At 40.3% G+C, this 17,757-nt stretch overlaps 1 protein-coding gene across 3 annotated transcripts in view; it reads right to left on the bottom strand.

Moving 5' to 3' along the window:
- Positions 1-17,757, bottom strand: part of crppa (CDP-L-ribitol pyrophosphorylase A) — a 127,839-nt gene that overhangs the window by 75,518 nt on the left and 34,564 nt on the right. For all 3 annotated transcript variants that reach the window (XM_030157621.1, XM_030157622.1, XM_030157620.1), the window contains 3 exons: positions 14,166-14,270; positions 12,922-12,967; positions 9,715-9,812 (listed from right to left, as the gene is read on the bottom strand). In XM_030157621.1, coding sequence (XP_030013481.1) covers positions 9,715-9,812; positions 12,922-12,967; positions 14,166-14,270 — 249 coding nt within the window. The remainder of the gene's footprint in view (positions 1-9,714; positions 9,813-12,921; positions 12,968-14,165; positions 14,271-17,757) is intronic.

Genomic DNA, 17,757 nt, shown 5'->3' on the forward strand with positions numbered 1-17,757 from the left:
TCAGCTCCTAGACTGACCTTTTTTTCCCCAGGGTTTTTGTCATATTAATATTGTTCAACATTTTTGTGTAGGTTAAGAAATTGTGATATTGATCATTTAAGAGTACTTCTACCAGTATTTGTCTTTTGTCTGTACAGTAAATAGGGTTTTAATCAGAATCAAATGTATCCAGCAGGAGACATACTGAGGGAATCCTTTATCATATTCTTATTGTACATCTTTCTCTCACTCACACTTGCATCAGTTCTCAGCCCAGTTTGTGGAGCCCAAACTTCTTCATCCCTGTATTAGATTTGAATCATGGCACTGGGACAAAAGTGATTCTTCATCTTCTGTTTCCTCCAGTCCCCTTTCATCTCCCCCTTCATTCTTCCTCCCTTCTAAACTTCTTGAAAAGGATGTATCTGGTTCCGAATACGTGCACTGGAATACGCAGGCCCAAAAAAACCACCTGAGCAAGGATGGGAATGGCTCCAATTACCTGATCCAAGAAGTCTGACACTGACCCCTACCTGTCTCCGGGGCCTGATCCAGCACTGGACAGTGAGAACCCCCCCGACCCCCCCCCACCCACCCCCCCCCCCCCCCGACACTGGTTGATGAAAAAGTTGGAACAACTTTAAAGGAGGACAGGATGTTTGGATCACAGCGGAACATGGAAACATGAAATGTGGGATGTTCTGCTGCCTCCTTACACTGTCAACAAATCCACCAGGGAATACATATATGTAGCCACGTGTAGACCATTCATCACCAAGGGTGTCTGCCATCGAAATGAATAAGAGGCAACTGGTGTGGTGTGACATTATAGGGGAAAAGGAAATGGACTTTTCTGTCAGGTATTCACACTGTCATGACCTCCTGATGGCAAAGGCAAAAAAGCTTTCTCTCTTTGAACATGATTGGATTGTTGAGCTGCATAAGCAAGGCCTCTCGCAACATGCCATCACTGCTGAGGTTGGACGCAGTAAGACAGTCATTTTGAATTTCATAAAAGATCCTGAGGGTTATGGAACAAAAAAGTCAAGTGGTAGACCCAAAAAATATTTCACCAGTGCTGAGCCAGAGGATCCAATTGACTGTCTGTCAAGACAGAGTAGGATCGTCTACCCAAATTAAGGCCATAACTGGTGCTGACTGCAGCCCAATAATGATCAGATGGCAACTGCAAGAGAAGGGATTTAACAACAAAAAACATGGGGGGGCATGGGGAGGCACCTGTGTAGGTGGAGTTACGGGGGCTTTTTTTGGGGGGTGCGGGGGTGTGGGGGGGATGCTTGGTTGGGTTGTTTTGGTGGATGGACTGAAGGGGTTGTGGGGTTTGAGGGTGGGAGTTGGAGGGGATGGGGCAAGGGGGCTCCAGTGCCCCGGGGTGCTTGGCCGGGGCATCGAGGTATGAACTGGCCCACAGTGGGTGGCTGTCCAGTGCGGCCTGGTCTCCTGGTGTGCTGGGTTGGACTCCTGCCTGGAGGAGTGGGTGGCCCCTGGGCTCGGGGGCTGCGCCCTGCTTGCCCCTGCATGACCAGCCTCCAGTGGGGATTTGGCGGCTGGCATCCCTGGCCCGCTGGGGCCTGTGCTCGGCTGCTGTGGGGCCCTAGAAGCACTTCTCCAGAGGGGGGTATATGCTGGTATTAAGAGCAGGGACATGTGGACTGACTGACCCAGATGTGGTGAAGTCTTAGCCCTAAAACCCAGCTTGATGTTGGGGTAGACCTTATCTAGAGTATTTTCTCCCCTAGTGGCACATTTGACATGCTGGTGTTGTTTGGGGAGCACTGTTTATAAGTCAACATGGTTCAGATCCCCTGCTATGATGTGAGCACCTTCAGGACACATGTTCTGCTAACTGTTAACAGTATCATGTAATAGTCTGAGGGCCGAGTTAGCATTTGCATCTGGTGGTATGTACCCAGCAGTGATAAGGACAGCAATAAACTCCCAAGGCAAATAAAGAGGCCTGCATCTAACGGTCATCTACTCCAGATCTGGAGAGCAGTGGCTGCTCAGTCTTAGAGTCAGTGCACCAGCTATTGTTTATATAAACACACAACCCCCCTCCTCTGGTCTTACCAGAGTTTAAAAAGAGCATTGCAATAATCAGTGTGGGAGGAAACAAAAGCATGTTTGATCATCTCCATTTCAGGTTTTGAAACCATATTGAAATATTTCGCAAGTGATAAAAACAGTTTTTTTACTAGCTGCTTACAGTGACAGTCCAAGGACAGTCCAAGGACATAGCTTTGTCAAAAAAAAAAAACCCAGGTTACACAGGTTAGACTGGACAGTGGGGCCTAAGACACCTAGATGTTGTTTTATAAGGGGAACATCACTGTCAGGAGCCATAATTAATGTTTCTGTCTTGTTAGAGTTCAGTTGCAGGAAGTTGTTATTTAGCCATTTCTTGATAGTAGTCAAGCAGGCAGTAAAATGATCTAATTTATACAGCTCCGTCTGCTTGAAAGAGCAGTAGAGCTGAATGTCATCAGCATAAAATGGTGAGATCCATCTCTGAACTCATTGATAATCTTTCCAAGGGGGGGGGGGGGGGTCATGTGAAGCAAAAAGAGAATAGGTCCCAAAACAGACCCCTGTGGGACCCCACATGTTAGCCCTGCCACATCTGACAGAATCTGATTCACAGAGACAGAGAAACTCCTGTCAGTCAAGTAGGAGGTGAACTAATTCAAAACTGTTCCAGAAATCCAAAAAAAGTCTCTAAGTCGATGTATTAAGACTTTGTGGTCCACTGTATAAAAAGCGGCGGTGAGGTCTAGAAATACCAAGACGGTGTACTGACCAGAGTCTGGTGCCATCATGATGTCGCTGGACACTATGATTAAGGCAGTCTCAGTGGAGTGCGTCTTGCGAAACCCTAATTGAAAGATGTCCAAAATTCTGTTCATGTCCATATAGGCAGTTTACCGTTCGGCAGCCACTTTTTCCAGAATTTTTTATAAAAATGGGTGCTTTGATCTAGGCCTGTAGTTATTCATATCAGTGGGATCCAAGTTTGGTTTCTTTAATCTAGGTTCGACCACAGCTTGTTTAAAGAAAATAGGGACGACACCCATTAAAAGAGACTGATTTATAATATCAATAATGGAGTCAAAAGCTTTAATAAACAATGAAGTTGGAAGGATATCCAGAGGGCTGGAGGATGGTTTCATAGTGGCTAGGAGTGCACTTATATCTGTCAGAGAGATCAGCGAAAAGAGAACCATCTGTAAGGGGGAAGCTGTGTAGTGTAAGGGTTTTCAACACCTAACCTGAAGGGATGTTTGCCCTGATATCATTCACTTTGTTCACAATAAATCTTGCAAAAGCATTACAGTCAGACTTACAGTGGACTGGAGCAGAGAAAACATCAGGAGAGATAATATTGCTGATGGTATCAAATAAAAACGTAGGGCTTCTCTTATTAGCAGATATAAGTTGAACAAAGTAGGAGGTTCTCGCATTTTTTAACATCATTTAACACATCAAATCATTGCTGTCTGTAACAAACTCAGCATCAAACAGAGATATGAAAGTCAACCGCATGCTGATTTATAATACGTCTCTTTTTCTGAGCTATCTAATGGTGATGCTCTACAACATATGTTAGGTCGAAGAAAACACAACTACGGTGACTTGATCAGAATATCATCCACATGTAAGTTGTCCACTTTCAGTTCACCGCCTTTGTGGGGATGAGTGCGGAGCTGCTGGCCGACCTGGACAGCCGCTTCTTCGCCGATAACCTCCTGACGAGCGAAGACTGGGTCTTTTGAGGATCAGGTCCTGCTCCTGTCTTGAGGAGCCACTACCACACAGCGGCCAGCTACCGGGCCAGGAGCCACCACCACTAAGGGCCAGGAGCCACCACCACCAGCGGTAAGCTAACAGGCCAGGAGCCACCACCACTAGCGGCCAGCTAACAGACCAAGAGCCACCACCACTAGTAGCCAGCTACCAGGCTAGGCCAGGAGCCAAGCTAACACAGGAGACATGGCAACTAAAAGGCTTGCAGAAGACATGGATGAAGTTAAGAAGTCTTTGAACTTTATGTCTGAGGAACTAAGCAAGGTGGCAAAACAACAGATGGGACTACTGGATTTAATTGAGGAAATGCGGAAACTGAAGGCGGTGATCAGGGAAAAAGAAAAGAAAATAGACGTACTGGAAAGAAGAGTTGAAGATTTGGAGCAGTGCATAAGGATGGGCGATCTAATGATAACAGGATTAAAGACAAACCATCGCACTTATGCAAGTATCACAGCAGGTGACAAGGACAGTGAGGATGCATCAAACACTGAATTACACTCTCTGGAGGAACAAGTTGTTAAGTTTTTAAACAGCAAAGACATTCCTTTACACAGTAAAGATATAGCTGTTTGTCACACCTTACCCCAAAAACAGAGTAAGAGGCCAAACATTATTATTTGTTTGGAGAGTAGAAAACATAAGATTGAAGTGCTTAAGCATGCAAAAAAACTTAAGGGTACAGGGGTGTACATAAATGAAAATTTAACAAAGGGAAATGCTGCAATTGCAAGACAAGCAAGAATCTTGAAAAAGGAAAAAAAAATCCAAGACACATGGGTAAGAAACTGTAAGGTAATGATAAGACTGAATGGTACTCCTGAATGGGCCAAAGTTATTGTTATTAGAGATATAACTGACCTTGATCAATACAAATGAAAATGAAGAACAAAGTACAGAGGTGGACCAGTGGAGATATGTCATATCTGAATTCTGTTGTGATGGAGCTATGAGGTCAGTTACTGTTGGGGAAATATGAGAATGTGTGAATACACTGAATTTAAGTCTTTTGACTTTCAAGATCACAAACCCTATGTTTTAGAGAATGATATTGACCCAGAGACCCACTTCTACCACAGCATTAAAACATGTGAATATTATTCAGAAGACAAGTATAAGTCTAAAATTAAGGGTTTTTCGGTGATTCACTTTAATAGCAGGAGTCTCTATAGTAATTTTGATAACATTAAAGATTATTTGCAACAATTTCAGCATAAATTTAGTGTAATAGCAATTTCAGAGACTTGGCTGAGTGATGAGAAAGGGTTACATGATGAATTAGAAGGATATGAAATGTTTTGGCAAAACAGAGCCAATAAAAGAGGAGGGGGTGTGGCCCTATTTGTATTAAATGATGTGAAATGTAAGATAAATGGTGACTTGACAGTTGCTATAGACAATCTGATGGAATGTGTAACGGTTGAAATTAAGATGGAAAAACACAAAAACATATTTCTTAGTTGTATTTACAGGACACCGGGGTCATGCATAGAGAAATTCAATAAGGAGATTACTGATTTATATGAAAAATATTGGGATTAAGTGATTTTGGTTTGTGGTGACTTTAACATTGATCTACTGAAATGGAATGAACATGCAAAAACGGCAGAATTTGTAAATACTATGTTTAGTTTGAGTTTTCATCCTGTAATTACAAAACCAAGTAGAATCACACTGGAAAGCGCAACATTGATTGATAATATTTTTACAAACATTATTGATGGTGAAATAACGAGTGGTCTATTTCTGACTGACATAAGTGATCATTTGCCAGTTTTTGTAGAACTGGAAATGAACAACAAATTTTCTTTACCCAACTATAAGCAAAAACCTTGTCTGGTTAGAACAAAGTCACCAGAAGCAATTATGGCCTTAAAGGAGGAACTCATAAATTATGACTGGCATGAAGTTTATGTAGATGATGTTAATGAATCATATAATGCTTTCTTAGACATATTCCTGACATTGTACAACAGACATTGTCCTGTGAAAGAATATAGACAAGATTTTATTTATTTATTTATTTATTTTTTTTTGGGGGGGCTCAGCTGGCTGACAGGCAGCTGTCTGTACCGATAAGGCAGCAGCTGACACCAACTGTACTCCCAGTCATCATTGCCCATTTTTCTAACACCTTTGCTTGTGTATCCTCTTTTATTTGGACATTTTACCAGGGAGTATCTCACACTACTTTTTATTATTATTTTTTTTTATAGACAAGATTTTAAAAAGAATAAGAAACCATGGTTAACTAAGGGATCGGAAAGGGCTTGTAAGAAGAAAAACAGGCTCTACAGGGAATTTCTGAAGCACAGAACGAAAGAAAAAGAGAATAAATATAAAACATACAAAAATAGATTAACAGCAATCATAAGAACACATAAAAAAGCCTATTATGATCAGTTGTTGGAAATACACAAAAATGATATTAAAGGCACTTGGAGAGTGTTAAATGATATGATTAAAAAAAGTAATAAAAAGGATTTTTCTACATATGTTGTTAAAACTGGTGACACTGTGATGGAAAATATGGAGGACATTGTGAACATATTTAATGATTTTTTGTTAATGTCGGTCCAAATTTGGCAAAAGATATTACCAAGTGGGAAAAGGATGATAAAACCTTTGATTTTGCTATTGAAAACAATAATTCAATGTTTCTTGGTGGAGTTTGTGAAAGTGAAGTGTTGGAAGTGGTCAGGAAGTTTAAAAATAAAAAATCTATTGATAGAAATTCCATTGATATGTCACTCATAAAACAAGTGATAAATAGTATCCTTCAACCATTCACTTATGCATGCAACAAATCATTTCAAACAGGCACTTTTCCAGAAAATATGAAAATAGCTAAAGTGATTCCAGTTTATAAAAATGGTGATAAGCACATGGTGTCAAATTACAGGCCGGTGTCACTGTTACCACAATTTTCTAAAATTCTTGAGAAACTGTTTGTAAAGAGGTTAGATGACTACGTAGATAAATATAGGATATTAAATGATCATCAGTACGGATTTAGGAAAAACCGATCAACATCTTTAGCAGTAATGGAATTTGCAGAAAATATAGCAACAGCGGTGGATCAGAAACAACATACTGTTGGTGTTTTTATTGATTTAAGGAAAGCCTTTGACACAATTGATCACTCAATATTACTCTGGAAATGTGAAATGTATGGTATAAGAGGTGTGGCACAAAACTGGTTAAAAAGTTATTTACAAAATAGGTCTCAGTACGTATCAATTGGAAATACAAATTCACAACTCAGAAAAGTAACATGTGGGGTCCCACAAGGTTCAGTTCTGGGACCCAAGTTATTTATACTTTATTTAAATGATATTTTTATGGCATCTAGTGAGTTAAAATTTACAATATTTGCAGATGATACTAATTTGCTTTACTCGGGAGCAAATATGAAACAAATATTAGAAACGGTGGAAAAGGAATTGGTCAAGTTAAAAAAATGGTTTGACGTAAATAAGTTGTCACTTAATGAAGATAAAACAAAATTTATGGTTTTTGGTGGTGGTAGGGGAAATTATGATATAAAACTGAAAATTAATAAAATTGAAACTGAAAGGGTGTATGAAACAAAATTTTTGGGAGTGATTATTGACCATAAACTCTGTTGGAAACCACAAATAGAATATATCAAATGCAAAATGTCCAAGGCTGTTGCGATTCTTTATAAAACTCGGGACTTGTTAAGCAAAAAATGTTTGCATATGTTGTACTGTTCACTTGTAATGCCATATATGTCATACTGTGTGGAAATATGGGGCAATGTGTATAAAACTAATTTAGATCCGATAATTAAACTCCAAAAAAAAGCTATTAGAGTCATAAACAAAGCTGGTTATCTCCAATCAAGTAATCCACTTTTTGTAGAATCTGGTTTACTAAAATTTTTCGATATTGTATATTTAAAAACAATGGAATTTATGTTTCGCGTTATAAGTAAAAACCTTCCTTTTTGTATTCAGAAAATTTTTAAGTTAAGAGAAGGACATTATAATTTAAGAGGGATGTTTGTGTTTGAAAAATGTAAAGTAAGAACAAACGTTAAATATCATAGTGTTTCAGTTATTGGTGTCAAGCTATGGAACGAATTGAAGGATGAAGTGAAATTGTGTAGCTCACTGTTGAGTTTCAAAAAGAATTTAATTTGTCAAATTATGAAGGGCTATGAAAGTAATATGATTACAAAATGACTTATAACACTGAATGTAGTATAATTTGTGTTTAAGTATTTATCTGCTGCAACTTCAGGTGTGGACTAAGGATGTGAATAGGAGAAGCAGAAATAAGCCTCCGGCTTCAGCTTCTTCCTTTTTCAGTTACAAAATGTGTTAATTTTATGTTTGTTTGTTTTTTAATATGTATGTGTTTTGTTTTGTTGTTTTTTTAATATGTATGTGTTTTGTATTTTGTATTTAACTGAAATAAACATTCATTCATTCATTCATTGAAAAGACAAGTTCAAACACTGTAGCTGTACAGCATATGAGTGCTGAATAAAACACCTATACTGGTAAAATGACTACTCTTTTCTCTTGAAGTAACAGCCAACACGACTACCTGTTGTCCTTAATATTAAGATCAGCTGAAACATTTATATGTTTTTACCTTTAAGACTTGACGATCAAGAATGTTGCCAGTTGTGTCAAGTTGGAAAATAAACCTTTTGGGTTTCAGTAGACTCTCTTCCAACCATGCTTAGGTCTCAAAGAGTTAATACTCTCCTCTTTTTGTGGCTTGAAAGAGAAATGCCTACAAATATAAATGCAGTAACGCCATGTGCAAAAATAGCCAACCATGTGTATTCCGGACTATCTTTTCACTCTGGGCCTTCGGTAAATCCCCGCAGTAGTTTTTCCAACCGACCTCCAATACAAAAAGAGGGTTTGGTCTCATATAAAACGTTGGTGAATCTGGACCTTGGTGTACCCCAGTGTACCCCAGAAAAATCACTATACTATGACAAAAAGTGTGAACAGTGTTAGCTATCACACCTCTTAACAGGAAGGAGCGTGACAAAAATGTCCAAAAACAACCACAACCTAATTCCTATACTGAAAGCATTATAAGACAGTGGTGACTTTACTCTGGTGCTTTGGAGACATAAATAGCTGGTTAGTCATCCAGTTAACAAAGTAAATTTTTTTGACATTCACTCTTTAAAATAGACATAAATCTGTTTCAGTTAGTGGTTAAATGGCTTGCTTAAGAGAAACCCAACAATTATTGAGGTAAAGGAGTATGTCCCATTAAACTATAGCAAGTGTGCTCTCTGAACCACTATGTGGTTTGCACCATCAGATCTAATATCTCAGACTGTCACTCTTCATTGTGGATGTGGATGCTATTTTCCATTGTCTGTTACCAAATACTTAAGTAATGTAGAAGATGTTTGGACTGAAGGCAGCATGGGTATTTGACTTGCTTAAAAGAAGATTCAAAATGACAATGAGGTAATATGCAGTGCACAGGGAGAGGCTGGGCAACTGGGGGTGTATCAAGTGTGACTGGGCCAAGATAGAAGGAGGAGGTAAGATCTCATCGCTGAACGCTCAATTAATCAAGCAAACTCCCATGCTACAGAAAATAATACTGCAATGTGCTCTGCTGTATGCAGGGGAGTGAGAGGTGGAAACTGGGGACTGAGGGAGAGAATAAAGAGAAGGCAAAGGAGGAGGAAGGCTGCTGGATGTGGATGTTGCAGACAGCCTCCATTACAGGTTCAACCACAGATGGTAAGCCTCGTCAATGGGGCCACCCAAGTGGAGCTCCCACGATTCAGTTTGAGGGGTTTCAAGATGTGGGATGGGAGACAGAGATGTTGAGATGGGGAAAAATAGAAATTGTCATCAATGGCTCTCATCATCAAAATTTTTAATAATCTCATTTGCTTCTTACCATGCCGAAAGTGCCAAAAGCCTTCCAAAGAGCACCTGCCAGTGTCACTGCATGAAGAGATGGGCCAGTGATGACGCAGGCTGACTGCGATAGAGTCTCTGAAAGGAAATGACATGAAAAAGACTGCCTGAAACAGTGTTAACTCCAAACAAGTACATTTGGGACACATTTTCTCTATTTAATCAAAAATACAATCTGTCATTTGTTAAATGACTAAAACATTTTTGAGCTGGCAAAAGCACAAAATGAAGATTACCATTGTTTTGACTTTAGATTTTGATGCCTCTAACATGCAAAAAAATGACATAGTGATGAAAGATTGAATAGTTCACAGAATCTACATGTAACACTGTCTGGTCAGATTCCACAGTTAACAGGTTAATTGGTAACAGGTGAAGGATCATGACTGGACATAAAAGGGGCATCCATGAAAGGCCTAATCTTTACAATGATGGGTCATAGTTAGGGTGACCGGGTGCTTACGAGCCACATGTGGGATGTGGTGGAAAAATTTACTTTTTATATTTTATACTCTATATTTTATACTGTTAGTACATCTTCTTTTAATGCTGAGTCATTATTCATTATGTGTGATGTTTACCACTCTGTAACACCCCCGACCCAGGAATGGAGTTCTTTCTTGCCTTGAGTTAAAACCCAAACACCTAAATGTCTGAATGTGTAGATAGAGGATGGCGCCTGCACTCCAGATATGATCCAAGCAAGGTTAGAGTGAAGAGGTCATCATGACCTCTTCACGGAGCAGGGAAGGAGTAGTATGGGATGGTATGATGTACGTAAGGAATGACATCATAATTTGAGGGGGTTGGATTTGGTTCTATATAATCTTTAGTTTTCTCTTGTTTAATCAGACTTCACTTACAGAGTTTCTCTGAGATTACCTTCTCAATAAATGCATTTATTTATTTTAACTCTAACTTTCTCTCCTCCTCTTTGTGTGTGGGTTATCAGTTTAACATTTCCACAACAGGGACAAGGAGTGTGTTTGTGTGGGACAATGTGGGACACATAACTGTAATGGTGGAACAAAATCTAGATTTTTAAACAATGTGCATCTTATTGTCGAGTTTATAAATATGAATAACAACAATTTGATTTGGTTGCTCACAGTATGCATATTTCTGCACTGGGCATTTATTTTTTGCTTTTTTTGCACAGGTTTCAACCAAGGTTATTATCATTAACGAAAACTAACGAAATGACAAAAACTAGAATTGAAAAAACATTTTCGTTAACTGAAATAAATAAAAATTATAATTAAAAGAAAAAAACAATAACTAACTGAAACTGTATTGTGTGTTTACAAAACTAACTAAAACATATAAAATTTATGGATAAAATTCCCTTCATTTTCGTCTTTGTCAGTGTGGGATTGATACGAAATTGATGAACATTCTATAATCATACCGTTCAAGGAAAATATGACAGTATGACACATTAACTATATTCAACCCATAAAGACCCAAACCACCACAGTCCAAAATCATCTACTGCTCTAAAATGTTTAATAACTTCTTAACCACTAATCCAATCAATACATGCAAATAATTGGTGTAAAATGCAATTCGTCATCTTTTCATGGTCAAAGTAGAGCTTCCAGCCCAGCTTGGTTCCGAGTTCTGTGAACGAAAACGGTTGTCGGAACTGGATCCGCGCCCCGGGTCGCAGCGGCTCACTGCACGGCTTTGCAAGCCGCAGAAGCCAGCGTTCGGACCCCGTAGGACGGCTTCCATGGCATGCGGCGATGTGGGAGTTGGAGTTAACATTAAGGAAGTCATAAATGACATTCACCAGCATTAAAGAAAATATAAACAGCAGAGGAGTGCAAATGCGTATTACTTTTTGGTTCAGACCTGAAGGAGAGCATTATTCGGAACTAGATCCGAGGTCCGTGGAGAGGCGGCTTGGTCTCCCGGTTCACCCCGTTTTAGAGCACCTCCCAGGCCCACAGAAGCTGGCCTTGGAGGGCCTGATGCGGGCAAAGCGGGGCTTGGAGGTCGGTGCACGGCTTGGTTCTGAGTTCGGGAAACGAAACTAGTTCAATGATCCTTAAACAGAGCTGGTTCCGATAAGCAGATCCAAGAAAGCTTATTCATAACCAGCACGAACTGGACTTCCGAGGTCCGTTTAATTTATACGTAGCTGGTAGCTGATGAAAAGCCTGGAGCTTGGAGGTCCGTGCTGCGACATGGTGTACCGGGTCACAGCGGCTTAGTGCAACGGTCTGCAAGCTGGCGCTAGAAGCCTGGAGCCCGCTTTGTGCAGGGCACAACGGGCGATGTGGAAGTTGGGGTTGGCATTAATGAAGTAAAATAAAATGACATTCGCCAGCATTAAAGAAAATATAAACAGCAGAAGAGTGCAAATGTGTATTAATTTATGGGTCGGACCTGATGGAGAGCATTATTCAGAACGAGATCTGAGGTCCGTGGAGGACCGGCTTGTTCTCGCAATTCACTGCGGGTTAGAGCAGCTCCAAGCCCCACTGGAGCCAGGCTTGGAGGACGCTAAGCGGTGCATGGAGGTCGGAGCATGGCTTACTTCCATGACACTTAAACGGAACTGGTTGCGAGTTCCGAAAACGGAACTGGTTCCGTAAACAAAGCAGTTCCGTTTTCAGAACTCAGAACTGGTTCCGTTTACGGAACCAACTTCACGCTCCCCAAATATGTGCATGTGTGAACACACAGAAGTAAAGCACACTAAAACTGGGGCTCTTGACAGCTACTCACACTCATGACAGATGTGAGAACTTTCCTCCACGTCTTCTCTAAAAAAAAAAAAAAAGCACACAATGAATTCATTCACATCAGAGGCTCTGGGAATAATTACTGCACCTTATGTCATCACCAAACAGGTAATTATTGGTCCAGGTGCTGGTGAAGCTGACATATGGGGCTGTGTTTATTTCCATTTCTGTGATTCTGATAATCATCCTTGTCCAGACTTGTTCACTGTACATGTAGCATTCGCAGACTATTTGCACCAGCCTCTGTAAACCACAGTTCACAATGCTACAAAGAATGTCTACCTTTGAGTCCCAATCAAGAGCCACTTGGATTCAAAGTCAGTTATTCAAGTTAAACTTTAGACTTCCACACAAAAAGACACTAAACAATCTCAAACCACTCATTTCAGACCTGTTTCAGACCATATGGAATAATATACATTACCAAGGTAACTTACCTTTGATAATGAACTCTGCAGCAGCCAAATCCCGTTTATAGGTTACCTAAATGACAAAATAATTACTTTAAGGGGTCATTTCACTGAAACGATATAGCTTGTCCTAGTTATATATAGGCTTTTGATTATGTATGTTATGAGTGCCAGGTACTCTCTATGATATTTTTTCTGATTTCCAGCTGCAGTGGAGGGGGAAAACTGAAAATCTCATTGAAAAACTCATTAGAAATACATTATTAGAGATTACCTCATTTATACATGTAGGCAGCAGCACAGTAGTCCTTAACTTCCTTAACCACAGAGCTATAATGTAAACCATCAGCTGACATAAGTGAAGATTATAAAGCAGAGTTATACCATTGAGTTAGTGTTGGAAGGTGAAAATTTGACTGTTTCTTTGGAAAATAAATACCACATATCACCCTTTTGAAAACACAAATAAGAGCCTTTAGATCATCTTTGTTTTGTTGAATAAGAGCACAGACTGTACCCATACAAGACATTATGTTTTATTTAAATTCAGATAAAGAAAACTAACAAAATAAGCACTAAATCATAAAAAACAGAGACTGTAGGTGTGTTAAGGTTTTGTTTTATCTTGTGTTTGTCATTTTGTCTTCAAATTTATAGCATCTGTGTGCACAACATAACCTTAAAAATGTGACAGCTAATAATGAGTTGGAATAGATGACCTAAAAGGACTGATCACAACTTATTGTTAATTTATACTTTATGCTGTGTAGCTAAATCAGGCAGGGGTGAAATTTGACAAAAGCTGTATGGCTGACAGGAAGTAAATGTAAGGTTAAAGATCTTATTTGGTGAGTTTAGAGGCAGGTCTGCAGTTACACAGCTTATAAAGGATACAAAGCTCAATATTATTGATCTACGAAAGTTTTTTGTTAGTTGTTAGAACCCTTGATAGAAAAATTCTGAGACACTGGACAGAGTCGCTGGATTCTGGAATCAAAAGATTTTACTTGCATTACGGAGTCAAGGTAAAAACTACATGACCTGATAGGGCTTAGTTCAGAATGTTTACATTTAAGCTAATTTCTCCATGTTGGTTCAGGATGTCACATTCAGTGCAGTTTCTCTTATACGAACGCTCACCATGAACATTTTGTGAGATTCCCTGTAGTCTACAAAATGTGGCAAATCAGCAGTGGGCATACAACTTACGTAAAGGAGAACGTCATCGGATCCACACTAACAAACCCAAAGCAGGTGCCTGGCTAGCTTACCTTCCACAGTGTTGGTGGACCCTCAATGAGCTTGGCATTGGTGCCACAGTACTGCAGGGCTAGATGGAGACACTCTGTGCCAAATTCCAAGTCTGATTCGCTGCACTAAGGAACACAACAGAGAAACAGCTGTGGACAATTGCAGACAATGCTTTTCCATCAAACTCTCATAAATGTGACAGAAATTCTTATAAGAATTACAGTGCAATACAACCCCTGTTCCACAATCACAGATTTGGTGGTAGTTCTCAGCGTTAGAGTCAATCAGTCAGTTCAATTTGTGGACCCTGTAAAAAACAGTTCCCTTTTCTATGGTCTACAGAGCCATAACATTACAGTACAGCATAGGTCTCAAAAAGTCAACATTTTTAAAATGATAGTGCTAATTACTTTTTCATCCAAGAATGTCTATTTAAACCAGGGGTCACCAATCTGGTGCCCACGCAAGGACCATGTGAGTCACCCGCAGGCCTGTTCTAAAAATTGAACTAATCCAGGGGTCTCCAACACGTTGCTCGCGATCTACTGGTAGCTCGCCAAGGGTCAATAATATAAGAACGCAAAGCTGATTCCTCATTTGGTTGGACAGGTCTAAATTTCCACCCAATCAAAATTACAAGTGTCCTGCCCCCCTCCCGATATGAAACGGTCAGCTAGCTGTCAATCATTGTATATTATATCATTAATATAACACCTTCTGATCATCTCACCCTCACTTTTGTTAGGATTGGCCATTTCAAAGAAAACACAGTAGTGATGAGAGAGAGCGCGACATCAGTCACCATGACCTCAGAAACATTAACACCTTTAGTAATAATTAGATCTAGTATGTGTCCCTTGTTATGTGTTGAATCTGTTACATGCTGAGAAAGTCCAAAATTATCCAGGATGTTAAAAGTTCTTTAGCACTTCCATCACTGCAATTATCAATATAAATGTTAAAGTCACCGACTAAAACAACGCAGTCAAAATCAATGCATGCAATAAACAAAAATTTGGCAAACTCATCAAAAATCTTTGCATTTTATTTCAGAGGTCTGTAGATGGTTGCAAATGTTGCTCGACAGGAAGATTTTAACACAAGAGCAACATATTCAAAAGAATCAAACTTTCCATAGGATATCTTCTTGCATTGGAGGCTGTCCTTAAATAAAATGGCAACTCCCCCTCCTTTCTTATGTATTCTAGCTTTGCTCATGAAACTAAAGTTAGGAGGAGCTGATTCAATAAGAAGACTGTATCTGACCCGGCTCATCCAGAAAGCAGTCCTCTCACATTGTTGAAAGCGGACCTTGCTTGCACGACACTGGGGGGATACTCCAGGAATATGGAAACGTTGGTCCCTTGGAAACGGAGTGGTCCAAACTCCCTGCCTCGGTGGAGGATGTCGACACAGTCCTAGTAGTAGTGGATTTTCACAATGGTGACACAGGGCTTTCCATCCTGGTCTCTCATTCATAGACCCCTGTGCGACCTGTTAATCAGGACATCTTTGTCCATCTTCAACACTTCTCTCAGTAATTTGGAGATGGCTAGTGGTGTGCTTGAACCTGGAGTTTCTGGGACGTTTAGTATTCTGATGTTCGAGCGTCTCATTCTCCCTTCCATATAGGTGCATTTCTCCCGCAGATTGTTAACTTCTTTCTCGAGTTTCCCCTCTTCTGTCAGCAGTGCAGCCACGTTGTCAGAGCATGATGAAAGCTCCTGCTCCATCTGTAACACAGTAGTTTTCATGGCCTCCATGTTGGAACAAATAGCCGCTGTGTGGTTTGCTAGCTTCATTTTTACTGTATGTAACTTGGATTTAATGGCGTCAAAATCTCCAGCTAGAGTGGTCTTTAAAGTGGAACTACACAACATTTTTACCTTAATTAAACAGTTTCAGAGTAATTGTGATGGTTAAATGGCTTGTTATGGGTTGAATGGAAGCCCTCCATCTACCCACTAGCACCTCTAGGGCCAAATATGCCACTTGCAACTTCTCAGTACTGTCCCTGGAGCCTAGAGCTCGTCTCGGTGGTCCAAGACCTCGTGACTCATGAGAAACATCCCAGTTTGTGGCACTACCACACAAACACACCTCCAGCCAGGTACCACTTGCTAACTGTAAACACAAGCCATCCATGCACTTATTTCACAGGCATTTACAATGGCAGAGCTGGCAGAGATAAATTCTCCTGATATGATAGCATGTTAATCGCTAACGGGGCTGGGGCAGTGACAGATGAGAGCTGTTGATGTTTGTTAGCCTGTTCTTCAGCTGTGCGGCTAAGATAGACAGATCACTTTATTAATCTCCAAATGGGGAAATTAAAATTAAAATAACACTCATCACACAGTACAAAACACACACCATTATGGACTCTGCTACAGACCCTTGTAACATTAGTGCAACAGCCCAATCGCAGTTTCAAATAAAGTTCTCATTATAAAAACGCACAACAGCAGAAACAAAAGAGCTCCTAAGGCGTTCAGTTGAACACTGGGGCATCACCATTTGCTTGTGAACTAACTAACGTTAGCAGCGCAGTGCTAGCAGCTGCAGACGGAGCCTCAGGGCACCGGTTAGCTCATAAGCTGCCCGGTTAACGTTAGCAGCACGGTGCTAGCGGCTGCAGACGGAGCCTCAGGTTCCTGTCCGCAAGTTCCCCCCTGGCCACCCAGACGGATGGGTCACAATGACTCGCCGGTTGTGTGTGCAGAGACCGGCGGTCTGAGGCTGCAGCCGCTGGCACCGAGCTGCTAAAGTTAGCCACAGAGCTAAAGAGCAGTGTGGAGTGAAAACAAATCTCCGAAACTTCAATGTCCGGCTAAAGTTTCCCATTCCACTCTGCTCCAGTAGCATATTTAATTACTATTTTTTGCCCTCTCGTTGCTGGCTTCATAGAAAACAATTGCACATGGTTGGACGGGGAAAATTAAAGGTGGGCTTTACGACAGTAAATATATACTCTGAAACTGTAGGGGGAGTTCCACCGAGCAAAATGCTAGAAAAATATCGAAGAAGAACAGAACAGAGTATTGCGCAAATACAAAGCAATTCTGCTCATTAATCCACCACTGGATCTGCTTTAGGAAGCATGAGCTGAGTTTTCAGCAGTGATGTCATAACGTTTGGTTTGGGCTTTCATTTCCCCATAATTAAAGAACAACAACATTAATAGAAATATAATCTTATTTTTTCACTATTGTTTAATTCACATTGGACATCTAACTCTATATCTAAAATAGTTTTGAACAAAATTAACACATTTTTAAAATGTGCAGGAGCACCTTCATGTGGCATCATCAATATTTAATGAGAAGGGGCAATTGTGCAGCTAGTCTGCAACATGTTTCTTAAACTGGGGTGCGATGCCATGCCTAATAAAACAACTGGATGCCTGTCAAGAGAATGGCAGCTGAGAAAGCACATTTTTGTCTTCTGCACAATGGGCTGGGACAGGGTTAATGCCCAATCATGCTCTGCTAAGAATGAACAGAAATGTTCTTTTGTCCGACAACGAACAGTCGGTCATCAAAGACGGGATACATGATGTAGGGATGTCCTGAATTGATCTGCAGATCAGTATCGGCTGCTGATCTGGCATTT

This window comes from Sphaeramia orbicularis, chromosome 16 (genome assembly GCF_902148855.1).
Source record: "Sphaeramia orbicularis chromosome 16, fSphaOr1.1, whole genome shotgun sequence".
Classification (NCBI taxonomy): Eukaryota; Metazoa; Chordata; class Actinopteri; order Kurtiformes; family Apogonidae; genus Sphaeramia; species Sphaeramia orbicularis.